The sequence below is a fragment of the Pseudopodoces humilis genome, chromosome 4 (genome assembly GCF_049639895.1).
Source record: "Pseudopodoces humilis isolate 2021_Gansu_Grassland_sample_001 chromosome 4, ASM4963989v1, whole genome shotgun sequence".
Classification (NCBI taxonomy): Eukaryota; Metazoa; Chordata; class Aves; order Passeriformes; family Paridae; genus Pseudopodoces; species Pseudopodoces humilis.
The window spans coordinates 43,442,017-43,469,789 of NC_142203.1; the positions used below are offsets into that span (position 1 = coordinate 43,442,017).

The following is a 27,773-nucleotide window of genomic DNA, read 5'->3' on the forward strand; positions in this document are numbered from 1 at the left end:
GTATCGGTCTATAAAAAAGATCTGAAGCAATAAACCGAGAGAAATTCTCCTGATCGACTCCCAAGAGAGTCTGTGTCGTTCTTCTCACTGTTCCTAATAGAGCAACATCTTACTGCCATTACTTTCAAAATCCACGAAAAATTTCTGCTTATAAAGAAACCTCATTTCACCCCCCAACTGAACTTCATGAGAATGATGTGCTTATTTCATAAATATGAATAAACAAAGACACAGTTTTAAGAGTGTGGATTCCTCTTTCACATGAATGGCTTTACCTAGACTCAAGACAGACTTCTGCTGACTTTCTGGAGTTTGCAGCAGTAGAAGTGCTAGCCCAATTACAAACTGGTCCACTGGAAACACCTATGATGAAAAAAGAAAAAAGTTACAAGTCTCCTTTGTTTCTCAGCAACATTAAACAGAAAAAATAGGAAACTACCAAAACTTCGCATGAACCATAGCGAGTCCACATGCAGTGGCAGAGCAATGAAGAATGAAACTCCGTGGAAATAGTATTTTAACTGAGTAATTAGAACATTTTGTTACTTTGTCCAAACTGTTGTAACTTGCTTTAAATAAATTTCCATACTAAGAGATTAACTGATACATACAGAACCAGTTAAGTTTTTACCTTCTGAAAGTATTCAACCAGAGAAAAAAGTTAGAAACTTTTGACATCAACACTGGTCACCTGCAGGTGAATGTCGTGTATAAGTGTGTCTACTGTCTTAAACATGACAATCTTTAAATTTAATAAAATTATTTTACATTTTTACCATATACTCTTACCTCTTTTAAGAGCTCAAAGTTGTCCTCTATTAGGGAGATCAAAGATGAGCATTCTCCTGTTACATTTAAACACACTTCACAGAAGCATAATAGTTGAAGACTAAGCTGGGATAACTGAACTTTCCAAAATGAAGGATAGCGTAGTAGGCTGAGGAACAGCTCTTGCAGGAAAAACAAGGCTTCTGTAACTTGCAGTAAGTCTTTAAGCTGCAGAGAAGTGGTCAAAACAAAAGAAAGTCAAAACACATGAGAATTAAGTTTCCCTTCACTATCTATACAGAACTTGTAATTGGTTTTATTAGTTTTGCCATGTTTCTATTGTATATAGTACTAAATCTTTGAAGAAACATCTTTATAAACTAATGCCAGGAATCCCTTATCCAACTTCCCTGAAAAACCTAACTTATGACTGCCAGCTGATACTTTGAAGTAAAATAAGAAACCTGTGAAAGAATTGAAACATTTCCTATTGTTGAGAAAAATCCCTTCTTACTCAAAAGCAACAGCAATTAATTCAGCTCTTGGAGTTCTTGTAACAAGACAAAAGAGTGTGTGGGGATTTCATCAAGCAGGTAAATATTCTTATAACAGAAATATCTGACTCTACAATATTTCCTTTGTAACATAATCAAGATTTTAACATTTGTCTCAAAATAGAAAGGCTGTGGTGTTACTCAATTCTAGAACACCATGCAATCCAACCACCACATAAACTAAAGGCTGAAGTGTGATATCCAAAAGCAGTATCTCCATATTTGAAAGCCAGCTAAAGAGGTTTCAAGAAGCAGGTTGTCTCCAAGGCCCCATGTGTTGGATGACAGTGCTTCTGTTCTTAAAAATTCTACTTCCAGACAAATGCACCATTCCAGTCCAAACTCTGGAGCCAGCATAATGCATAGCATGCTGATTTTTATTCCCTTTTTGTTCTATAAATAATCTGCTCTAATCAGAAATATCACATCACTGAATTGACTGGCAGAAAAGTCTACAGGTGAAGAGAGCTGTACTACTGACAGCTTGGTTGACACTGTCAGACAAAATGATAGGGAAACATTCTAGCATTTGTATTACACAGAGGATTAAATTAAGCTATGCTAAAATGAAAGGATAAAAACAACCTGAGGTTCAGAGAAAGAAGAGGAAGGAATTGTCAGGTTATAAAACAGTCCATCAAACAGTCTTCTTGAAGGAAGTACCTTCCATTGTGAAAGTTGTATCTCAGGTAAGACAAAAATGTATTAATACAAGTTTGAAAATATGCAACTGATTTCTTGTCTAAAAAAAAGAAGTGCCAACACATATGAAAGAAAGAAAGGTTCAGAACTAATTTTTGAAGTTCTGTTCAATGCTGTTTTTATGGTTAAATGCTATCAAGTCTGAAGCCTGATCATACATTCAAGACACAATGTTATACTGAAGTTTTTTTGGGTAAAATTGAGACAAAAGCAGAAATCTGTGACTAGAAAAGGTCAGCATGTGTCCATCATCATAAAGAACAGACTTGAACCAGGATAAACATGTATAACACAAGCTATGTGTTTTCCAAAAGATTGTGAAAAGCAGCTGTGAGTACAAACAAGACTTTTCTAGTAAAATGCCAGAGTAGAAAGATGCTACTAAATATCCTTATAAGAAGCCTACTTAAGCTTTACATTATTCATATTAATGAGCCCTCTCTTCATAGCAATAAGACAAAGCACCTTGTGTTTGGCTGAATACATCTGAAGCTGTTGTCCTAATATCAAAAGAAGAAGCAAAAGATAGGTAATGAAAAAGCTCAACTGATATCACATAAATTTCCTCATGATAAAGCATCAGGAAAAGTAGAGCTTTTAAGTTTAACCAACATCATAGGCCTGTAACAAACGGGATCGTAAGATTAAATCTCTAGCTCCTATCACATATCACTATGCAACTTAAAAAAACCTTCAAAACCTTCAGCATATTCCAGAAGGACTAAATTTTGTGTTGAGACCCACTAATCACTCTGTTACAAAGAGTGAGAAAGGAATACATAGAAGCACTTAGCTCATGCTTCACACAGAGTTTGTTGAATATTAATATTATCCATTTTAAGTTAAAATTGTATGGTTTTGACAAACATTTTGCCATTTAACAGAATTTTCTCATGACTGTCTAAGTTTACTGTATGTTTACTGAGGCAACTAGATGGAAATAATTACCGTAAACGTGTTTCAATTTCCATCTTAATAGGTATGAGATTTCAACAAATAAATTTTTACCTTCTAGCAGAAAGAGACAATTTGTTAGATTAATATATTATCAACAAATCAGATCAACAGAAAATGGAAAAGAAGGCTATATTTGCACACTTGAATGACAATAATAATACTGCTGTTTTGATAATGTCTATTCATAAAATGTAGCATCAGGCAACAACTGTACCTGCAAGTGTGGAATCAAATCACAAAGAAGTTGAAGAATCTCACATTCCAGCATGGAGGGTGCTTCTTTGTTCTTTGGGCCATGAGGCTGCAGTAAGACCTTAAGTAAACCCATTCGCAGTTCAGCATATTCCCGTAACTGGGATGGTTCACAATACAGGTATCGTAGAAATGAAGCCATTATGCCAACACATAAACCCTCTGCCCTGCAGTTCAAGAAATAAGTTTGACATGAATGCTTTCTACTGAAAGCATAACAACAAGGAAACCCAAGTAATGTGACGTTACCTGCAAAAATTCACAAGACACAATTAATAGAAAGGTGATGAGAAGGACTTTACTAAATCTCACAAAAAACTTGGACTTAACCACAACTAAGTACTGTTATGAGACCCAATACAGTAACCATACTTCAAAGTGTAATTTTTAAAAGACTCAATATGGACCTGCAGGTTATAACACTCCTAATTTTCTTCTTTTTTCCCTCATCAATTCAAGAAGTGACTCTCCTTGCTGAATGTCACAATAGACTAATGTGACATTCTGAAAAAGTATTTGGACAAGACTACTCAGAAATACCTTTTCAAAACACATAAAACATAATTTTAGGAAAAAGGAGCCATCCTTATTAGTTTTTGCAGAATGGTCTTAATACAATTATGTGAAACAGGAACTGTTTTAACACCAACAGAGCTTCCCAATAAAATATTATCACAGAACAAATCTTTTGACTTGACCATGTTAGGAATACGTGCTGTCCTTGACATATTAGAACAATCAAATAAAGCTGATGGTCAATACAGTACAGATACAGAAACACAGAATTTTTTAGGTTCAAGTCCAATCACCACTGCCATGCCCACTGCTAAACCATGTTCTCAAGTGCAGCATCAACAGGTCTTTTTTAATACTTCCAGGGATGGTGACTCCACCACTTCCCTGAGCAGATTGTTACAATGTTTGACAAGCCCATGACGAAATTTTTCCTACTAGCCAATCTAAACCTCCCTTCATGCAACTTGAGCCTATTTACTCTCATCCTGCCATTTGTTACTTGGGAAAACAGGATGACTCCCACCTGGCTAAAACTACCTTTCAGGTAGAGAGTGATAAAATCATCCATCAGTCTCCTTTCCTCTGGGCTAAGTACCCCCAGCTCCCTCAGCTGTTCCTCATCAGACTTGTGCTCCAGACCCTTCACCAGCTCCACTGTCCCACTCTGGACTTACTCCAGCACTTCCATGTCATTCTTGTCATGAGGGGTCCAGAACCAGACAAAGAATTGGAGGTGGAGCCTCACCAGTACCAAATACATGGGCACTGCACCTGCTGGCCTCACAATTTCTGATCCAGGCCAGGATGTCATTGGTGTTCTTGGCCACATGGGCACATCCTGGCTCATGTTCAGCTGCTGGCACCCTCAGGTCCTTTTCCTTAGTGCAGTTTTCCAGCCACTCTTCCATCAACCTGCAGTGTTCCATGGAATTTTTGTGACCACAGTGCAGGGCCCAGCATTTGGGGTTGAACTTTGTTGAACCTCATACCACAGGTCTCAGCCCACAGATCCAGCCTGTCCAAATCCCCCCGCACAGCCTTGCTATTGTCCAGCACATCAACAGAAATCCAAAACTCAGTTTCAAACAAGAGTCAGTCCTGATGCAAAACTGTAGAAAGAATTCAGTATAGGTCTAGATCAACATAGCTTGTTTATATCACACTTAGGGACACTGTTTAGTGGTGGACTTGATAGCATTAGCTTAACAGCTGGCCTCCAGGTTCTGAAGGGCATTTCCAAACCTGAATTATTCTATGATTCCATATTCTTAGTCTAGCACTTTACCCACAGAAACCCTGAACAAAGAGCACCAAGAGGAGCATCACATGTTTTCCTTTTCACTATGAAAAACTCCTATTTTAATTCAAAAGAAGCCACCAGCAAAAAATCCACAGCTGACTACCATTTATACACCTGAGGGGACTCTGTGAGAGTCCCAGCTTTAGCAGCTGAGTTAAAGAATTAACAACATTTCAAAAATACTCTGATCAATTAAATTGAGCAAAACATACTTTTCCTTAAAGTCTTACTGTTGATCATGTAGTCTAAGCCCAGCAGAAATTTAAGAGATTAATTAACTTGCTTTTTTACCAAGAGGACAGAAGAAAGAAGCAAATTTCTCTGTACTATTACTCTGTTATTAGACTTTCAGAAAACAGGAGAAAAAGGATATTTATCTGAAAATCATACATATAGTAAACTCACTGAAAACAGCTCTCTTTGAGAATGTCACAGATTTGTTATCTTATATGTATGCTTATATATATATATATACACTTATATGTATTATATATATATATATTCAGTATATATATAATATACTGAAGCTTTATTGGACAAATTCCTTAGAGGTAAGCATGAAGAAAATGCTGAGAGTGTTGGCAGTTGGGTATTTGGTCATTTTGATGATGCTTTATAGTAAGGTTGTTCCACTGATTTTTTTCTTTTTTAATCAGAAAGCATACACTGTTTTTCAAGACATCATCCTTTCTGTGAGATTTATCATCTCCACTTTTCCTTGATCATCCCATCATTTTGTACAGATGGTTACAGCTGTATTGTATTCACTTTTTGTGACTAAGCAGTCAAAATTTTGACAAAGCTGATAAGCCAAATTGCTTATTTTTTAAAAAAATACAAATGTGCTATCAATTTTGCACCAGTTATTCTATACCCATACAAAATTTATCTACATAGCTGATAAAAATCTATTAAATTTATTTTTGATGGATTATACCAGTATTTAATTAATTAATAATTATTAATTTTATTATTATTTTAAAACATGAAATGGTATAATTAAATTTTTCAAGTAGCTTTCACAAAAGACAGAATTCTTACAGCTTGTTTGCCTTCAAAAAACCAGTTACAGTGATACAATTCAGCTGTCTACATTTGCTAGGCTTTTAAAAATTTTTCATTCATTTACCTCTCTGGACACTGATGGAAAAATACTGTTATCTGCTGTAGTAGGACTGGCCAGCAATCAGGTCTGTTTTCTAGGACAGTAATTAATGGATGAGGAGTGCTCCTGAAAGACAAAGAAATCACATTTATATCTATAAAACAAGAAGTATGCAAAACAACTATTTCCAAAAAAAAGCGTGGCTGTAGAAATACCCAATTAAACCTTCTCCTTTTACCAACTCCCTTTATCAGCTTTGCTAAGACTGCTACATTGTCCAAAGAGGATATTTTCTCAAAACTTCTGCAACAAGATTAAAATTCCCTCCATGTGGAGAAGAACCTGGGACGGAGGGAAGCCTGAAGTACATAATTTGTTCTGTCAGAAACAAAACCGAAGTCATTTACCTAGAGTAACTTACGGGATGCCCCATCCCTAGAGGTCAAGGACAGACTGGATGAGTTTTTGAACAACGTGGTCTAGTGGAAGGTGTCTTTGTCTGGGGACTGGGGCACTGCAACTGGGTGATCTTTAGGGACTCTTCTAGCTCATACCATTCTATGCTATAAGTGGAAAGGCGAACAGAGAAAGGCAGCATGAATCTGCTTCAAACCACCACCTTCAGTTTGGTTAACCATCCTTCCAGCTCACAGGTCCAACAATTCTGTGCTACGCACCAGAGAGACCTTCAGAGAGTTTTACCTACACAGCAACAGATGATTTGGGAGCCACCCCTTGAAGTGGTCTATCTAAAGAGACACCGCCTCAGTTTCAGACACTACATGAGTGACAGTCAGATACACCTTTTAGGAAGGACTTACAATGGTATTTCACCTATTATGATTGTTTTAACAACTTCTGAAGAGAAAAAAGTCACAATTTCCAGCAGTCTTTTTATTAGAGAAGACAACATTCACTGAGACACACTCATATCCAACAATACTGCAATACAAGATGGGCTTCATCTTAAGCAGCACCAAACTCAGCTCCAAGTGAAGTGAATGAGATCTGAAAGAACACCATAAAAGAATAAAAATCTAATTTTTCCCATTACATGGCAAATTTGAAATGCATAATGTGATGGTACATTCAGGCTTCCCTTAGCTAAGCTAAAAAATTCCTGCTATGATCAGGAATGTTTAGGGTTATTTTATGCCTAGGAAGACACTATGAAAAAAACATCATCTAGCAGACACATCATTAAACTTAGAGGAGTTCCTCATTATGGTTTTTTTACGTTCTCAATGTTAACACTTTTTGAGTCCTGGACAACTGACTGGTTGTGAAGATAATCTAAGAATTACACAGCCATCAGCTGAGTGAAAGGCCCACCAAACTATGAAAGCTGGTTGCAGAGTATTTTCATCCTTAATGACTCTTGTTTTCTTTGCTGTGTGGTTACAACACAGCTAAAAATAAAGGGTTTTTCTCTTACACTGGTTTCCCCCTCTGCTCATCATATCATTTTGCTTCTGAAGACGTGTGCTTCTTTTCAGGGAAATAAATAACCCAAAAGTTCTTTCAGAAAGTTGGCTGACGCTATACTTGAAACACGTTCAGAAAACAGATGCCATCTACTAAGAACACAAGTGATGCATATTACAGGTCTGGCCCTCATCTTTGGGGCTAGAAGCCTGTCACTTCTCACATTTATTTCTCAAAAATTTATCAACTTACATAACTGTTCTTCATATATCCACCTTCCTAGATTTTGTAAATATTTTACTAAAGTTAGTCTTTTACAATCTGTGCACAAAGCCTAGAAAAGCTAAGGTTATTGCTTGCAGCTTTCAAAAGATGATAGTATGCAAGAGGCAAAAAAGTTGCTGTCTAGCACCTGAATCCAGAAACATAATAGACCAGATCCTTATCAAGTAGTAAGCTAGAAATACTGTCCACATGCAATGCCACAACCTTGAAAGTACATAGTGCTTGCAAAGACATATAGGTTTATAGCAGCTTCTAATTTCAGTAACATTGTCACATTTCAAAAATTAACTACCTTTCCTAATCTAGAGAGTATGTCTCCAGTCATCATTTAAATGCTGCAATGACACCAAAGCCAGGGGAACCCTCCCAAAGCCAGCACCTCACACATCAAGTTTCAAATTAAAATGACATAATATCTAGGAAAAAAAAAAAAAAAAGCAAACCTCTTATTACAGATCTGTGTTCAGAATCTGGTAAAACTGCACTGAACCGGATGATGAGAGAAGTCAGCTAAGCTCCACAACGAACAGCAATTAATAATGAAACACTCAAGTGCAAACCAAAAATGTTCCACTTCATAATGCTATTAGCAGTAAGAAAAATGAAGTGTGTAGATGCAATTTACTGTCAAGACCATCTTAAGAATTGCTAGAACAGCACTGTAAAACACACATCTTTAAATGACATTACAGCACCACAACCCTAAATTACTGTTAGTGGGTTCAGGATAAAGCAAAACACACAAGCAATCATAGTGGTTTACCCACTTTTAATATGGAAATGTCCAGGCAAACAAAATGAATCTTTGTGAGGGGTAACAATAAAACATATATTATTTTTAACTTTTAGGTCATCTGAACTTTCTTATTACATGTCTGAACAGAAGTGACCTCCAATATGATTTAAAGGACAAATTCAGTGTCAGACTTCTTTTCCTGTATGAGGAAACAATGTCTGCAGTCAACATACCTTTCTGTGCATGCAGATGTGACCCTGGTTCTTTCACAAAGCTGATCCTTTCAGGAACAGCACTATACTCCATCAAATATCCATTTTTAAAGCATTTTGCTACCTGCTCTGAATCTTGGAATTCAGAAAAGTATCAGCTCACTATAACTTTAAAACAGTAAAATCATGCATGATTAATCATTAAAAATACAATAAAATACCAGTTCATTTAAAAAAGGCTAATAGCTTTCAGAAAAAAAATCATATCCAATTTTTTGTACATGTGTATCATAAACCACCTGCATTAAGAATGCTAACAGGAGCCCTTCCTGGGTCAAAGGCAGTTTACTAAAGAAAAGCAAAGGCCAGAAAAGAAAGCAAGGAAAATAAAAAAATATTCTTTACTTTCCATCAGCAGGCAATGTGTAGCCAGTGTCTGTGCAATAGGGCTTCAGTATGCATAGCAGTTGCTTTGGAAGACAAACACCCTAATAATGAATCCACTCCTGGCTCACACCTCTCAGCTTTTATTCCTGAGCACAGTGTCATGGGTATGAAATAACCCTTCTGTTAGACTGGGTAAGCTATTCTGCCTATGTCCCCTCCCAAAGTCTTGACCACCCCTCCCTTACTGGCCTTTTGAGGGATGGTAATGAACTGGAGGGACAGCACTGCTCAGCAGTGGCCAAAACACTGGTGTGTTATCAACACTGTTGTGGCTGCAGATGGCTGCTCTGGAGAAAGCTAACTCTATCCCAGAAGAACACTATATAATAAAATGCACAAGTCTGCAAGACATTAATTTTCTTCCATTTCTTTTCAGGAACTGGTCATGATATTACGTTATCCCAAGAAGCCGTATTATAAAACTAATTATATTGCCCAGAATTAACATTGGCCTAAATCACATTTATTTATTACCCTGTAATACTGATGACAATAGCAAACCACTTGAGAATGCACAGTTGCATTTTGATTCTTCGTTGATGATTTCCATATGGAATACTTTTGCATAGCTGACAGCATAATATACGAACACTGTAGTGGGAGATTACTGTTGGTGAGCTACTGTATACATTCTTCTATTCCTTACAAAAAATCAAGTTTTAATGGCATTTCATAGAGCACAACTACAAAAATTGTTACATAACAATGAATGGATAGATTTTTCTGTACACTAAAAACCAGAAGTCAGGTTTCAAAATCTCAGGGCTCTGACCCTATGTAAAGCAATCACTTTTCTTCATTAAAGTTAACTGTAACCAAAAGGGAAAACAAAAACCATATTGGCTAAATAAAAGTCTGTTTCTTATTTTCAGTTCTCTATTACTTTACTTTCTACTACTCTGAATTACCAAATTTCATCTTCATAGTATGTTACCAGTAATTTCTCTTTTAGCGAGCGTGAAAAAAATGTAGCAACTTTTCTTGGCCCTATTGGGCAGAGACTATTTCTTTATTCCAGCCACATCCCACCACCTTCTTTTTCATACAAAGCCAGAATTAAGTTCCTTTAATTTAATTTCTTCTTTTAAGCTTTTAAAAAAGTTTCTGAAAGAATTCTGTCTGCATTACCTGCCTTTTCATTTAAAACTACTCTATACAAGTAAGGATTTTGTAAAGAGAACTGATACAGCCACAAAAACAAATGCATGCAGGATTTCAGGAAAGCAAACAAATCCAGCACTCCACAGCCTGTTCTGCTTTTCTTCGCTATTTCATTTTGCTCAATTAAAGACATGATTCCTATCTCTCAAATAATGCATTTTATATCCTTAAGCCATTATGGCTACAGCCTCCTACAAAGATACCTCTTAACTGTATAAAAAGTAACTTGAAAAACACCCATGGCATCTACCAAGCTTTTCTGCTCTCCAGAAAAGATTCAACAGAGGCTTTTAATGTCAGTACTGACATATGGTTTCTCAAAAGATTGATGAAATCACTAGGATGTCCTCTTCAAAAGTCTGCTATTGCATGACAAGAAGCTTTTGACAAGTAGCTCTACATGCATCTTTAAGTATTTTATTTTTACGTGTCAATCACCTTAACAGTAAACACATTCAGCAACTTGACTTTTATAATAAGAATAGAGCTGGAGACTGAAGTGAGGAGGACGTGACTCATAACCTTAAAATAAAATACTTTTAAAAGAAATATTAGAAATCCTCCAGTATTTGAACAAGTACTAGTTGTTCAACTTGTTCAAGAAGTACTTGTTTTCTCCCCCTGTTTTGCCTCCCATTTCCCTACTCCCACTGCCATTGTCCCTTTTGAGCTTATGGTGGCAATCTTATCCTTGTATTAAAAAACTCATTGAAACTTTCAACAAAAAAAAAGATAACATCAAAGAATCAGATCATCATTTAGGTTGAAAGGGACCTACTCAGATCATCCAGTCTAACCCACATGCTCAAGCAGTCATCTAGTAAAGGCTACCCAGTACAACATACTGTCAGGTTTTGTTATCTCCAAGGACAGAGATTCCACAACCTCTATAGGCAACCTGTGTGCCAGCACTTGATTACCTGCACAGTGTAAACAAAGCAAAGCACACAAAAAGAGTAAGATCAAAATCAATGTAGTAACTTAATTTCCTTTTTTTTTTTCTCCTGGAAATCAGACAGAAAATTATTATTGTTTCTAAATAAAGGAATGTAAAACTAACCTGATTCCATACAGACTCCAAACAGACTCATCTCCATCTTTTCCCAGTTGAATAGCTTGAATTTGTATTAACTTGCAAATAGTTTTTACTAAACCATGCACATTCCTGTTGGCAAAAAGAACTGAGTTACTGTCAAGTATGCAGCCATGTTAATTGATTCACTCATAAGAGAAAGAACAAAATTAACACTTGAGACCTGGAGATCTACTTAAGGACCTCTTAACATATGTCCACACAGTTCTGGGCAAGCTGTACATTTATGTGTCTTTGTTTTCCTTTTCACATAGTGAGTGAAACAGCAAAGAGAATATTAAATGCATCAATTAAAACTTTTGACAGGTGGCTTCTGCCATATATTACAAGAATGAGAATATAAGGCAAACGGCACTTTTAACTATCAAAACTTTACCACACTTGTCACCACTTGCAGACAGGCTCTTTTCCATAAGGTGGTATGGCTTGCCAAGGAACATCTAGAGTCCCACAGTGGATCTCTTCACCATTAAAATCTTACTTTTTTAGTTCAGATACAGGCAAAGTACTAAATTCTCTCTTCTGTGCTGGAAAGCATTGACCCAGATCAAAAGTGATAGAATATGCTTGTATTTCTCTCTCTCTTAAAAAAATGGATCACTTATAAGATGTGCCTGTAATCTTTAAAACGACTGGCTGTTGTGACACCTCAAAATACTGAAATCTGACAATACAAAAAGACTGTGGTTTGACAGAACTCTGCTACAAAGCAACTACCAGGAAGATGTACTGCAGTCTTCTAAATCCTAATATACTCAACCTAAAACACAGAGGAGGAAAGCGATTTCTGGATGGGTGTAGGGGTGGGAGTGAGAGAACAACCTTTTAGATTCTTCACTGCTAGAAAAAGCCAGTGAAATGGGAATTTGCAAGTGTATTTCCCAGCTTCAACTGGGTAACTGCAGCAAGGAAGAAAAAAACAAACCATAATACACTTGGTAAGAAAATCATCTTTCCTGTTCTGAAACTTCTTTATTCCTGGTCCTAATTACCAAGTAGAAAGTGGGGAGTGAAGAGATGCTGCAGGCTTTGCACGCACCTCCTGAACACAAGCAACACAAAGGCATGTCATATTGCAAGGATTTCCATCCCATTTCCCATTTCCTACAGGCATGGATGGTCAGTAATAAAAACATTCTGAAAACATGCATACACACAGAAACGCCTCTGACGGTTTCTTTAAGATAACAAAAATTAATTGTTTCACAGGTTTTTCAGCAGATTGATTATTTATCCTTTTCATTACTGAACACAGGCAGTGTTTTCCCATCCTCATCTAAACAGAATGCTGAAAACCAATCTTAAAAACGTGTGAAAATACACATGTGAAAATACACATATATGTATCTATATATGTAAACATATTTCCTATATATGCATAAACACACAAACATACACATAAATATGATGTTCCATGAAGTTTAAACACTTAGGGCATCAAAGGAAACACTGAGTCTTAAGAGCCAGTTACAGTACAATAATATATACAGTGAGAAGGCATTGTGAACTGCACAATTTAACTCAGATAAACATGAAATCTTCATCTCTGCCAAACAAAAATGCCTTTTCTAGTGTGCATAATTTGATAGACCTGGCAAAATATAATCCAGTAGCTACACTTAGTCCCTTCAAAATTCATCGTACCAGAAGAGAAGCAAGAATACAACATGAGTAGTTTCTCCCAATAAAATATACACCTAACTCCATTCAGCCTTGAAAGCACTCAGTGGTCGCAGATGCCTTTCTGCTAGCTGCTAATGGCTACTAATTTTTGTTGTAGCAAAACCTGTGTACTGAGTACTGCAAAGCCACATAGATGTAAATCTGGCAGGGAACAGGATGAAGGACTGCAGACTACAATTCTAAAGTGACATGAAAAAAAGTACTAGCACTGAAAAAAGACAATCTGAAATTGTCAGTTTATTGAGTTCCTGAGGCTACAGACATTTTAAACCACAGACTTCTGTGGTTAGTCAACATAAATGCTGCTTTGCAATCCATAGTGTATGTGGTTTGAATTGTACCAGCTTGGGGGAGGAAGAGGTAGCAGTGGGAAAGAAGCCACAAATACATGAAGGGTTACTACATAATTTGCCAGCACTTAGTATAGCAATCAGTCATGTGCTGGTTTCACACACAAAAAACAATTTTAAAAGTTTCAAATAGTGTAGAAATGGGGTAGATTGTAGTCCCTTCAATATGTAACTCTGAATTTGTTTTAAACTTAATCACAAATATCCCATTTTACACTTTTTCTGAAGTACAAAGCTGTATTAATATTTCATAACCTTATAAACTGATGATATTGTAACAAACCCTTGGCTGAACAGGAAATTCAATTTTCTTAGTCTGCAAGCCACAGCTGATGCCTTTTCCCTGGTCCTAGAATTATGAGTCAGACATGATTATGGGATAAAAGGGTTTTTATCTCTGTATTTAATAAGGATCCTTAGGTGCAACAATTTGTCAAGGTGGAATATGTCAAAATACATACACATGGTATATCACATAGACAATTTTACAGACCTTGCAAATCAGTGTATTTGACAAAGTTTCCCCAATGAGGAGATTAAATGAATGGCATGACATCTCCTTATTCTAAAGTATCCCCCCTCCCCCCCAGATGGGCTTGAGCCTAGTTTACAAAATATGCTCTAGAAAGGGCCTTGGTTTTTCAAGAAAACGTAGGGCTTTCCAGCCCTCAACTGCAAGGCCTTTAGCATGTTTGGTTTTCTGGTCTAGCAGAATACCAGGACTTAAGATAAGATACTATGTTAAAGAATTACAACTGTGTATGCTAAGAATACTGAGAATACATAAAGGGTATATAAAAAGAAAAAAACCATGATGACAACACAGCTAGTAAAACTTTTACACCACCTTATGGCACAGAACTCAGGTTCTCACAGTCTTAGCACAGGTACTTTTACTTATTCATTACACCTGTGTAGACTCCTCTCTTAATGCCAAAATGCCCCAAATTTTGTCATTTGGAGGACAGGGGTTTGCAGAGATTACCCATATTATAAAAATGTATTTATAAAACCTCTTCTAGGTAACCGTAATCATTTATAACAAACCCAGCACAGAATTCACATCAGCACAAGATCCTAGCTATAAACAAACAAGTCATGAGGTTAGAAAAAATGTTTAAGCATTTCACTCATTTACTCAAACCTAATATCACCTTTGGCTCAGACTGAATATGAGAAACCTTAGTGTAAAACTGATTATGTGAAGGTCACAAGGGATGAAGAATATGTCTTGAATAGCATGGTTCTTGCAACTTCTGTGCTGAGCCCACCAGAAGAATGTACTACATACATAGGTCGAAGTACCTGGTTTGGCTGGAAACAACTCTACCAGTCTCTAGCAAGAGAATTACACAGCTTGGTGCAGCAATCCACTTAGCAGTCAAAAGGGAACTTAATAAGGTAGGTAAATCTGAACAGAAATATCTCCCCAATCATCATTTGACTTCCTATTTCTAAATTTTATGCAAAGTGACTCCTACCTTCACAAATGCATTTTCTCAGTATGTTAGACTGTCACTCTAGGTCAAAAGATCACTACAAGATGTAAGCACTCTGTTTCCAGAACTGTGTCGGAGGAAGTAGCTTTGAAGTAAAGTGACTTCTTCCCCAGCAGTCATGGAAACAGACTGCAGCATTCCTAATCCCTCAACACATTCTTATGGAGACTTTATCTGACCAACTAGTTGTTTGACAGACTGGTTTTGTGCTGTCTGTGCTGGTTTTGGCTGGGATATGGTTAATTCTCTTCACAATGACTGGTATGGGGCTGTGTTTTATATTTGTGCTGCATACAGAGCTGGTAATACAGAGATATTTTTGTTACTGCTGAGTAGGGCTTAAACACAGCCAATGCCCTTTCTGCTTTTTTTGCTGGGGAGGAAGTTGGGGGTGCTTGCCAGGTTGGGAGAAGACAGAATCAAGATGGGTGACCCCAACTGACCAAAGAGACATTCCAGACCATCTGACATCATGTTCAGTATAAAAAATTGAGGGAAACAAGAGGGGGTGTTCAGATTGACAGCATTTGTTTTCCCAAGTCACCATTACTTGTGATGGGGCCCTGCTCTCTTGGAGGTGGCTGAATACCTGCCTGCCCATGGGAAGCAATGAATTAATTTCTTGTTCTTATTTGCTTGTGCACACAGCTTTCACTCTCCCTCTTAAACTTTACTTATTTCAACCCATGAGTTTTTCACCTTTTACCCTCTCCCTAATCCTACTGGTGGGGGAGTGAGTGAGCAGCTGTGTGTGGCTTGGCTGCTGCCTGGGGTTAAACCACAACATACTCCCCTATAATGGAAATTGCTGACATTTTCTTTCCCCTTTCCATGACAGGGGAACAAAACTAAGCAGTTCATTGACTTCTGAGGTTCCACAGTTCCAAGCTCAGAGCATTAGCCTGAACTACTAACAATTTCAGCTTACATCCATAGAATACTCTAAGAGCTCTTATGTCAGACCCACACAGTCACTTAGCAAAGATGAAAGCAACATCCTTCAGCAGAGTGGCAGGGCAGTAGCAGTCCTTAATGCCATGGTGTATGTGACAATGCTGACACAGAACTCCTCTTCTTCTGCATTTTTAAGGGAAAAGCAATGACTGATAACCAGCTGACAAAAATGAGCCAACCAAACACTACCTTGCTGAGGGAATTAGGTTGAGAGCTCCATGAAGAACATAGTCAAGCTCAGCATGTTTCTCCACCACAAGTGCCACCAAACCCTCACAGCAGGCTGTTCGCAAGGCAACATTCTCACTGCAGCACTTCTCCCAAAGCAGGTTCAGAGCAGGAGTCTGAAGGCAAAAGCATGGGGACACAAGTAATGAGAAGGCTCACAATGATTTATCTTTGTTCATCTCAAACACATTTTTAAATAAAAATCAGCTCAACCACATCTCCTGAAGCCTTAGAGAGTGTAAGAGGTAGCTGGAGTACAGATTCTGTTTCTCAGAGAAGTTTTTGCGGGGACAGCTCCCACTTTCTAGTCCTCTGCTGTCTAGGCACACGGTAGGGCATAACACTTACTGTCTCTGACAAAAAGGTAATACAGATGAATTTTTCAGCTGTGCCTATGCAGACAGAATCATGGAATGGTTTGCATTGGAAGTGACCTTAAAGACCATCCAGTTCCAACTCTGGAACATGGGCAGGGATGCTGCGCACTGTCAGGTTGCCCAGATCCTCATTCAACCTGACCTTGAAGACATCCAGGGACAGGACACCCACAGGCAGGTTATCATTAGCTTCCCGATTTAAAAAGTAAGGATGCAATTTGAGACAAGTCAGAAACTGCCATGACAAGCTATGCCTACACCAAGGTGTAACACAGACAACAAAAAACAGGCATACAAACGGCTATACAAAGGTAAGTCATCTTTACTAAACGCATGAAGTTCTATTTGCCCTAGGTTTGTCAGGGTGAAGTCACCAGAATAAAAATCCGTGGTTCAATTTCTTTTCATTTCTGGACATGTCAGCTTTTGGGGAGAGAAGCCAGAGGAGTAAATCCTAACTAACCAGAGGAACAAATCCTAACACCTTTTCCATTTGTTGTGACACCTGCAACTGACAATATCTCATATACGTATCTGTTAGCAAGACATGCACTTGAGCTTGACTCATTTAAAATGCAAAGTATGCCTTTACATCCTGCTCTCTCCTGAAGAAATACAAGCTCTAGCTAGCTGATATGAAATATAACACCAATGCAGGTATGTGAAATGCCACACTTCTTGAATTTTTAGAGCAATGTAAACAAATTTCCAACTCAAGAGACAATGTCTCAGACTATGTACTTTACTTTCAATAAAATAACTAAATTCAACTCTCTTAAGCTGAACATAGCTAGATATAGGTATTCTGCAGGATTAAGGCTTCTGACATAAAGTCTTGTAATGGAAGTAAAATTGTTTTTCTGATGTCAGAGTTTAACTGTTTCTGTATGCCCAAATACATATTGATAACTGCCTTATTTAACTTATAAATTTGTATTAAAATTACACAGTGGAGAAGGAGAAAACCTAGAAAAAACACACAGAATAACCACATAAGGATGAGAGAAGAGATGAAAGTAAAAAAATGCCACAGACCTGGTCAGAAGCCTGTCTGATCTTATTTGAAGAAACTTTTTCTTTCAGTATTGCAGCAATCAGATGGCCTACTGCCTAAAGAGAAACAAACAAAAAAAAAAAATCCAAAACACACACAAATGCATTAAAAGAAATAAAATGAAAATAAGTAAGAAGAAATAAAAAACGCATGCATGATTTTTAAATTCTCCATTAAGAAGAACCATTAACATCAATGCTGTTGCATATGATGATTTTATTATGATTGAAATACTAACCTTATGGATATTGAAGCTGAAATATGCTTTAGGGTCATAATGTTGATACACTCACTTTTACTGTTAGGCTGAGGCACAAAAGAAACAAACTTCCACAGGGCTCCACATAAGTCCAAAGGCCTCTTTGTACAGGTACATAGGTATTTAGGAATTGCAGACATTTTAATGCAACAGCTTCAGTAAACTTTATACCTCCACTGCTGCACAGACCTCCATGTCCTTAAAAGCACTAGTAATTACTAAATTCTGTACTATATAGGGAAGCAGAAGCAAGAGAGGAAGCAGAACACAGCACATCTAAGCAACTTGCCCAAATTTTTGCATCAAGTTTTGCTTCAGGCACTTTGCATATCTCCTTATCACAGCTCCCTGCCAAGAATATTTAATTTACTTTAAAGAGGGCATTTGACATTTACATTATTTCTCATTAAGCTATTCTGTGGCAGAAATCATTACCAAGTTTTAAATAGTCAAGGCCTTCAAAACAAAAAGCTCCAGTTCCCTGAAACAGACCAGGTTTATTCTTCTGAGATGAAGACTAAGCTCCTCATTCTATTTTAGCAGAAGTCTGATTTCCTCAAACTGTCTTTCAAAATCTAAATGTGAACCTAAATACATTCAAAGGCATCAGGTTGTTTGAACCTAGGCTTTTGTCTTCTGACTCATCTCTAATGACTTAGTCTGTCTTATTTCATTATCACTGATACCAACACACAAAAAACCCATTCTGTGAAAGATAGAAAAATGTTTCAGACTATCAATGAGCCCAGAACAGCTGCTGCATCTACTCTTCTCTGCTAATGACAGATCATTACTTTTGTTAAAAGTAAAGTAAGCCAGCAAGGAATAAAAATTAAAAATCACGTTTCCTTTTTTTAGTGTATAAAAAGACATGAAGAGTTTATTTTCAATGTTTTGAGGTTTCTTCTCCTTCTCCTTTCAAGATTTATTTCCACTACATTTATGTGCTAGTTCTTAACCTGTCATAACAAACTGAAATAAGAGCTTACATTCCTTAGAAAGACAGCACTCCTAGACTCCAAGGACTATGCTTTTCACAGGTAATGATATGTACTCTAACACATTTGACTTAAAAAGACAGGTTATTTGGAAATATTACTCCTGAGGAAACAGAAGGAGAAATTGGGACCAAGTTAGACATTTATCTCTGCAACTAACCCATCACAAGAGCAACAGTGTACTCCCCAGGCAGATCAGATCTCTTTCAGTGCACTTACCAAGGGAAGCCTACACTATCTTTTCTTTTCCCTGTTTATAAGGGCTTTTAGAAATATCTTAGGTTGCAATGCAAGATGTAACCAAAACTGTGAATTCTATAATCAGCTGTTAAAACCAGGTGGGGCAGTGATCTTTATCTCTTCCACAACCCATCCTCCCTCCAGGGGGATATCTCCTGTTAATGGGCCATTGAGTCTCACTGCATGGCTGATAAAATTACATCATCCCATTGGGAGATGCTCCACCCAGGGGGAGGAGCCAAGCATTCCTACCTGGATATAATCTGAGACTAGAACATCACAGTCAGCCTTTTTCCACTGGATTCCCAGAAAATCAGACTGTTCTACACCATCACTGGACCTTCAGAGGAAAACTGAATGATCCTTTTACAGCATTGTTGCTTCCAAAGAACCACATCTGTCACTCCAGACGGCTGCAGCCACCATTTAATTGGAATGCTACCATCACCCTGACCAACAGGGTGTCAGGTTGTATTCTGACTCTGACAGTGTTTTTCGTAGTACTGTATTTTATTTTAATTTTCCTATTAAACTGTAGTTTTTTAGATTTATACATGCTAATAAGGAACTGTTATTCCTACTTCCATATCTTTGCCTGAGAGCCCTTTAATTTCAAAATTATAATAATTCAGAGGGAGGGGGTTTACATTTTCTGTTTCAAGAGAGGCTCCTGCCTTCCTTAGCAGACATCTGTCTTTTCAAACCAAACCAAGAGCTCACACTGACATCCTTAAGACACTTCAGCTACACAGGAAAAGGGGCTTATCAACAGAAACTTGGCTTTTGCAGTGACCTAGCTATACAGAAAAGCCAAAATAGAGAGTAACCCCCTGCATTTCTGGAACTTGATTAAGCAGTAAAACTTTATGACCTACAAATCTGTGCTCAAGTTCCTCACTTTTCTGATCATGTGTAGACTACACACTCTGCAGAGCAGGTATCGTGGTTAGAAGAAAGAGAAGACATCTCTTCATGTCATGAAGACATTCAACTTCAAGAAGAAGTTGAATCCGGACCTGATTATAGTGGGAAGATCACAGAATGCTTTCCATGGATCACAGAATACAAGTAAAACAGCCAAAGCAGAGGACAAAATCAACCAAAGCACATTAGTAGACTTTAATGATGTGCAGCTGTAGTAATGAGCCAAGACATTTAAGCAATACAACCATGTACCATGGGGACATTCTGCACTAAAGAAAAATTAACTTCAAAGATGCTGAGTCCTACTTATCAAGTCTAGTAATGATATAAACTCATCTGCAGTGCAAGACACTTTGCTAGACCTTAGATGAACTCCAGCTTTCAGGGACACGGCTTTCTCTCCCAAACACCAAGTTGATGACAAGTGGGCTTATGCATCTTTATTTCAAACCAAGGTGAACTGACTGAAATGAAGAGGCAAGAGAGGCACCAAGTTGCACAGACCATATTCTGATCAACTTATTTCACCAAACAAGTGGGTGCACATTTAATCCTAAATTCAAAACAGGATAAGGAAGAAAACAGGCAAATGCAATGAAATAACAGCCAAAGAGAAAAATTTTTAATGCTGAAATGAGAAATGGCGAAAGCAAAGAAGGCGTATGTTTTCAGCAGAGACTATTATTACTATCACTCTTTCCTGTCCACTGACCATACTATGATAAAACTTTTTGTACATGATTTCAGGAGAAAATGACAAGGAGCCATTGCATGGATCAGAAAATAAAGGGGGCTGAGCTGAGCTGTATCCCCTGATGACAGACAAGACTGAAGTAGTTCATCAGTTGTCATCACCAAGGAAGAAACAGAGCAGTTCTATGAAATATTGCAAAGTATTTCAACCCCACACATAGTATCTGGTAATTTCTGGCTTCTCTTGAGATCACAAGGTCACTAAAAACCACTTGGCCACACTCCAGCCTTCCAGTCATGCAAAGTTTCTGATTTTCCTGAAGAGACTTTATAGTGATGAGCAATTATGTCCTATGTTTCCATTACAGAGAGAGGGCAATTAGGATTTGATTGTGATTTAAGAATACTCTGTTTCTCTGGTTTTCTCACTTTGAAAAAAAAAAACAGGTAGATAAGCAGCAGCTGTTGGAACAAACATTTCCACAGACAACTTCATCTGTTTTAATGATTTTAAAAAATTACCTGTGACTGAACAACGGCATTAGGGAATTCAAATCGCTTCTTGATGTCATCCAACATTTTGGCTCCGTCATACGACACTAAATTTCACTCTGCAAGAGACATTCAAAAAATGTACTCAGGATAAGGAAGGACAGCATGCTATTTTCTACATCCTCACTCACCCCCCAGATTTATGTTGTATTTAACAATGGATGCAAGCGTTAAAGCATTTTCTTCCCCCTCTGAAGTCTTATCATATCACCTTGTCTTTCGGGCTTGAACCCAAGAAATGGTGAATACTCACTGGTCCTGCACAAAGAATGGGTTATAGATATTTCTTAAAGCTGCAACAAATACACTATTCCATATGGCACGGCATATATGTACTCTGGACAGCATGTATTCTTGAGAGCATTTTAAGTATATTTCATTGACTTGAAAATGAGACAGCTTAAAAGGAGTGTTCACAGTCTCACAAATATGATTTAAAATGCAAAATTATCCACAAACTTTCCATCATTTCATGCAAAACCAGAAGCAAAACAAACAAAAGACCAACTTGTGAGACTGCAAGTTTTAAGTGTAGTTAGGGGCTGGAATACTTGAAGTGAAAACCTTCTCTGTAAGTTAGAATATGCAGGTACTCACAAGCACACATCAAGATTATATGCAACATTGGTGTGCAACAAACACTGGTGTACAACCATGCATAGTGGTGTGCGACACACTGACTTCTAATTTCTCTTTAATGAGAATTTAGAAATCAGTTTGTTGCACCTTCAATGAAACTGAAGGCCACTGTAAATACTCAAATATTTCAGTTTATTATAAACTCACCTCCAGTCACTTGGAATGGCTTCCTTCCAAAAAAAACTAGTACTTGTTGAAAACCTAATTGTAATCCTTTGCAACAAGCACTGAGAAAATATATACATGCAAAATACTCAAATTCCAAGAATTTATCAGTGTGATAAATCAGTGTGATGCATTCATAATCTTGCCACTGATTTAAAAAGAGATGGAATTAAAGCCTGGATACAAGCAATGCAGCATGTGCCACAAAAAATTACCATTTGTGGCAGAAAAACTCAAAATTAACAGTTACATTAATAGGTCAGTGAATACAAATTCCTTGCAGTTAATCAGTGAGCTATTCCCTTACACCTGTGGATTACATGTCTCAGAGTGGAGGAGAAAAAGACCAACACTGATGCTGGTATGGGTTTGTATAGTTTTAGAACTATATGTATAGTTTTAGGCATTTTGAGATATTAAGTGTCCATATAATAAGTAAACACACATTAAACTAGAAATGATATCTTGATTTAAAAAAAAAAAAAAAAAGGTTGCTACAGCAAACAATTCCAGACATACCTAGATCTGTTGAGCATGGCTAAAAACTCCAGTGGATCTAACCGTATTGGCCTATTTTTATAAATACACTCAAAGCCCCCTCAGTTCTACCCAACAAGCAGCAAAATGAGGTAATGTTCCCTCCTGGGCAGTTTTGACATGAAAACAATGGAATTATATTGTACTTCTCATCAGGTAATTTTTTTACCCGTATTAAAAGGAAAAACTACTACAAAGGATCATTACAAGCACAGAACACACTCTTAATGCAAGCACAAATCAGCTATTCCATACAGACTAGAAGTCCGTTGCCCTTGCATCAGACACAAATCCTAAATTTCTATCAATCAATCTAAACTAAACATCTACAGGATAGAAACAATGCAACAGCTATATTAGTGCAATTAAATTAAATACTACCTAAACAGTTTTCAGTCTTCAGCGTTCACTCTTAGCAGAGGCAACTGTGTATGCACATAGAATGCCAGTGAAGTTTACAGGATACATGGATAATCAAGACTGGCAGAGATCTAAAGATGCCTTTTGTTCAACCTCCCATTCAAAGGAAGTTCAGACACACAGTCAAACCATGCAGTCAGTTGCTCAAGGCTTTGCCCCAGTTTGGCTTTGAAAACCTCTCAAGATCAGGGAAGGCACCACTTTACTGAGCTGTCCTGATCAACAAAATCTTTATCTCCATCACTAATCTTTAGCTCTTTTTGCCATGAACTCCTGTGAAGCACTTAGCTGTGCCTTCATTCATCCCCCTCCCATCGGTGCCAGGGCTGCTTCTGGGTACCACTATTCAGCTTTCCCTCCTCCCAGCTGAAAGTCCTAGAAACCACAGCCTTTCCTCCCAGGGCAAGGGCCCCAGCCCCATTACCTCAATGATCTCAGCTGAATTCAGTCCTTGTGGTCACTATCTCTCCCTACACAAGGACTCATGTCAATTTGAGATCTAAGGAGTGCTGAGCGGAGGCAGACAAATCTCTGTCAGTAACAGAGCTCTGTCACACATCCCAGGGCAATGCCTGCCAGGGCCTATGGCCACCCCACGGAACTGCTCGCCAGCCCATTGTGTAAGGGGTGGGCCAAGACAAGGCATTTGTCATTGCTGAAATTCCTGAGGTTCTCATCACTTGCTCCTCTAGTCCATGCAGAGGGCAGCCATGCCAGCAGGCACACATCCTACCTTTGACACAGGAACAGGTTGGGAGACAGTGTTGAAAGCCTTGTTCAAGAGGCGGTAAATGAGACCTAATCCTCCACTTCACTGCAAATCCAACTATTATTTATTAAAGAAAGTCATGTGGCATAATTTTTCCTTGGCAAATCCATACTCATGTGTGTTATTCCTAGTAAGAATCACTGAATCAGCTTAAGAACCAAGATTTCCAGAGCTCATCTAGTCCAATCCTCTCATCAAAACTGGTTTGAATCTTCCTCTCTACCAAATCCAGTGAAGTCCTGGAAATCCACAAGGATGGAAGTAACGGAGTTACCATCCCTAGAAGTGTTCAAGAAATGACTGGATGTGTCACTTTGGGCTATTGTTTAGCTGACGTAATGGTTTTCAGTTAAATACTGGACTTGATGATCTTGAAGGTGTTTTCCAACCTCCATGATTCTGATTGTGGGTCTCTTCCACCTCAGGATATTCCATCAGGAATTATATTCAGGATACACCATCAACCACACACATAAAAAACCATCCACCCCAAAAACCCCACTGAATACACACACACAGACGCAAGACAAAGGAAGAAAAAACAAGGTATTGGAAAGGGACCTTGGCTTGTTTTCCCAACTTAGCCAATATAAATGATAAGCATCTGTGTAGCCTTGAGCTTGACTTACAGCAAGATGGCCACAAAGTTGCTCTATCACTGCCTCTCAACTGGAAAAGGGGCAAAAACATGATTAAGGGCTTATGACATAATGACAGGAAGATCACTCAGCAATTACTATTATGGGGAAAACTGATTCAAGCCAAGGAAATTTATTTCTACCAATGGAGTCTGAGTAGCATAGTAAGAAATATTAAAAAAAATCTAGAAACACAATCCCCCCCCCCCCCCCCCCTTCCCTTCCTTCTGGGGTCAACTTCACTCACTATCAACTTCTGTACCTCTCCCCCCTAAATGGAATAGGGGGGTCAGGAAATGAGGTTGCAATCACACTTTTCCCAGCTCCAGCACAGGATCCCAAGTAAAGTCAGTAGTACTTCATGAACTGCTCCAGCATGCGTCCCTTCTATGAGGTACAGTTGTTCAGGAACACACTGCTCAAATGTGGGTCCTAAGTCTTGCCAGAAAGTCTATTTCAGCATGAGCTCCTGTCTCCACAGTCCCACTGGTCCTTTCAGGAGCCTGCTCCAACATGGGCTCCTCTCCATGGAGTCACAGCCTTCTTTGAGCATCTAACTGGTCTAGCCTGGGGTTCTCCACCGGCTGCAGGTGGACACCTGCTTTATTACAGACTTCCTTGGGCTGCAACACACACGTCTTTACCACAGCCTTTACCATGGGCTGCAGTGCAATCTCTGCTCCAGCACCTGGAGCATCTCCTCTCCCTCCTTTTGCATCTTGGTGTTTGCAGGGCTGTTTTTCTCATGTTCTCTCTTCTCTCCTCGGGCTGCTGTTGTGTAGCAGTTTTTCACCTTCTTAAACTTGTCGTCCCCGCGGTGCTGCCACCGTCACTGACGGGCTTGGCCCTGGCCAGTGGCTGGTCCATTTGGAGCCAGCTGGCACTGGCTCTGTCAGACACGAAGAAAAGTTCTGGCAGCTTCTCACAGAGGCCACCCCTGTAACCCTTCTGCTACCACATCCTTGCCATGCAAATCGAATAAAGCATCCTAATGCTAAGAGGGACAAGCATTGCTAATTCAAGTGAACCAGAGAGAGACTGTCACGGGACTACACCTTCGGATATGGTCCTGCTCTCCAAAAGAAACTCTATCAAGGTAAGTTAAGCTTCGTAACAGAAAATGATCGCAGGGAGCTCTGAGACCACATTTCCCATCTGTGGTCTCAGAGCCTTTGGCTTCTTTTTAAGGACTCTGCATTCAAACCGATGTTCCTACCATGCCAGGAGTGAGAACACCTGCCACACGCCCTCACCGCTTGCGTGCAACATACGCAAACCTCTCAGAGCGACCAGCTTTAAACAAAAACGTAAAAGAAACAACACCCCCTCACACAGGGCAGTAGCGGCAGCTGCCTTTGCTTCGCTACTGATATGACGCCGCGGATCGGCCCCGCCGCCCGTCCCGGCGCCCCTCACCTCGGCCGGGCCGAGCTGGGCCGGGCTCGCTGCGCCTCCGCCACGGCCGCGCCGCCTCCCTCCCGCTGCGCCCGGAACTGGCCGCGCACAGCGCGCATGCGCGGCGCCTGGCGCAGGCGCGGCGGGGGGGGCGGAGGGGCCGTGCTGCCCGGTCCCGCCGGCTGCCGCTGCTGCCCGTCACCGGATAATCACAGAACTAATTGGGTTGGAAAACACCCTTTAGGAACATCGAGGGTGCAGCTCTCTCAACGGCAGAAGAAGAGTTTAAGCCGTGTTCTGATGTACTTTGGTAACTGCTGTGCTACTAACTGCTAACCATACATATGAGACGGAGGTGATATTCTCAGTTAAGATTGTTAGTTTAATACAAAGCAGCACTTCTGTTCCTTAACATCAATGCAACAGACAAGGTGTGAGTAATTTGTAACATAAGAATGGCTCTCAGTGAAAATATCTTCAGAAAAATTAAATGTTTTGAAAGAAGTTTGGTTGAAAATGGCTAGGTTATTCTCTAAGGTTAGATTAAGTTCTCTTAAAGTTATCTTCTCTGAGTTGGTTTGAGCTGAAGGTAGTGGAGTTCTGACAAATGAGGAACAAAAGTAAATAGATAAGTGTGTCTAGTATTTTTTCAGTTTTTTAATTTAAAATGATCAGGGATGTATTGTTTTCAGTTTCACCAACTAAAGATGTAGGCAGTTAATGGAATTCAAAGAATCCTGCCGCTGCCTGCATGGAATTGGTGGAAGCGCATGCACTGCCACTTGCAAGAGGCGCTAAAAGCCCAGAAGTGACTCACTGTATTCTCTTGAGCTGGCTACATGTGTACAATACAAAGGGAAGATAGTTGGATCCCAGAGATCATGTGGACTGCTTGCTTTATCCGTGACCTCTCTGCAGCAACTGTTTTCATGCAGCACATACAAGCATTTGTGACATGACTTTTGGCGCAGTACACTCTGGCCAGGATGGGCTCCCACGTCTGCCTGCTGCATCTTATACCTGTAGCATAAGATGAGGAAAAAGGACCTATAGGAACTTTCACAAGGATGTATTTCAGTCCGTCTCTTAGTGACCATAGGTGATGGCATAAATCCAAAGGCAGTGCTCAGTCTCCTCTGCTCATTCCATGCTTTCTGCTTCATCTAAGGATGTCTTGCTATTGACAGGTTGGTTTATTCTCATTTTGTGGTTAGTAGTCAGCCGTGAAGGCACATTACTCCACCCATGCAGAGCTTACATGGACTTCAATGCAAATCCAGTTTGAGGGCAGAAATGAAAAAAAGGTCCATGATTTGTATTCTCACAGGCTATTGAGATTAATAAGATTGGAAATTGCTTAACTCTTGCCAGGGAGAACTCTGGCATTCATAAGATTAGGGTTGAAATGCCATACTGAACTTTATTCTGTAATAGTCAATAGGTGAAAACTCCCTTTGTGTTAATGCAAGCAAGGCCCTAATGGGGCACATGCAAGTGTGGCATTTTTTGACTGCCTGTACAGCACTTTTCCTTTTATAATTGCCAGGTCGCAGAGCTTGCCTGACAGGTGAAGCATATCTCAGTATCATGCTATCCAGGGAAACTTCTCCAGCTGCGTGTTAGCTCCATGTTGTACCCTAGACATGGGAGCCTTAGTTCCGAGTACATTGCCAAGTCTGCTACTGCCCAAATGAGTATTAGCCACAATGGCTTTCAATTTGATGCAGACTACAATGAGATCTCCTGAGAATAAAGGAGCACATAATAATTTATTTTGGTGCAGACAGTTCTGAGTGTGTTGCTACTGTGAAGCATCTTGCTTTGACAAGCAGTTCACCAGAGGTTTCATGCTTGGTGTGAAAGTACCAGGAATATCACATCCATTC

General features: G+C 39.0%; 1 protein-coding gene across 1 annotated transcript in view; it reads right to left on the reverse strand.

Moving 5' to 3' along the window:
* The window catches only part of FOCAD (focadhesin), a 91,912-nt gene extending 65,926 nt beyond the window's left edge, over positions 1-25,986 (reverse strand). Inside the window, exons 1-9 of the mRNA XM_005522655.3 lie at positions 25,909-25,986; positions 21,295-21,383; positions 17,640-17,714; positions 16,189-16,343; positions 11,481-11,585; positions 6,179-6,280; positions 3,196-3,400; positions 790-996; positions 276-363 (exon numbers count right to left, since the gene is read on the reverse strand). Coding sequence (XP_005522712.2) covers positions 276-363; positions 790-996; positions 3,196-3,400; positions 6,179-6,280; positions 11,481-11,585; positions 16,189-16,343; positions 17,640-17,714; positions 21,295-21,351 — 994 coding nt within the window. The 5' untranslated portion in view covers positions 21,352-21,383; positions 25,909-25,986. The remainder of the gene's footprint in view (positions 1-275; positions 364-789; positions 997-3,195; positions 3,401-6,178; positions 6,281-11,480; positions 11,586-16,188; positions 16,344-17,639; positions 17,715-21,294; positions 21,384-25,908) is intronic.
* Between the last annotated feature and the right edge of the window lie 1,787 nt (positions 25,987-27,773).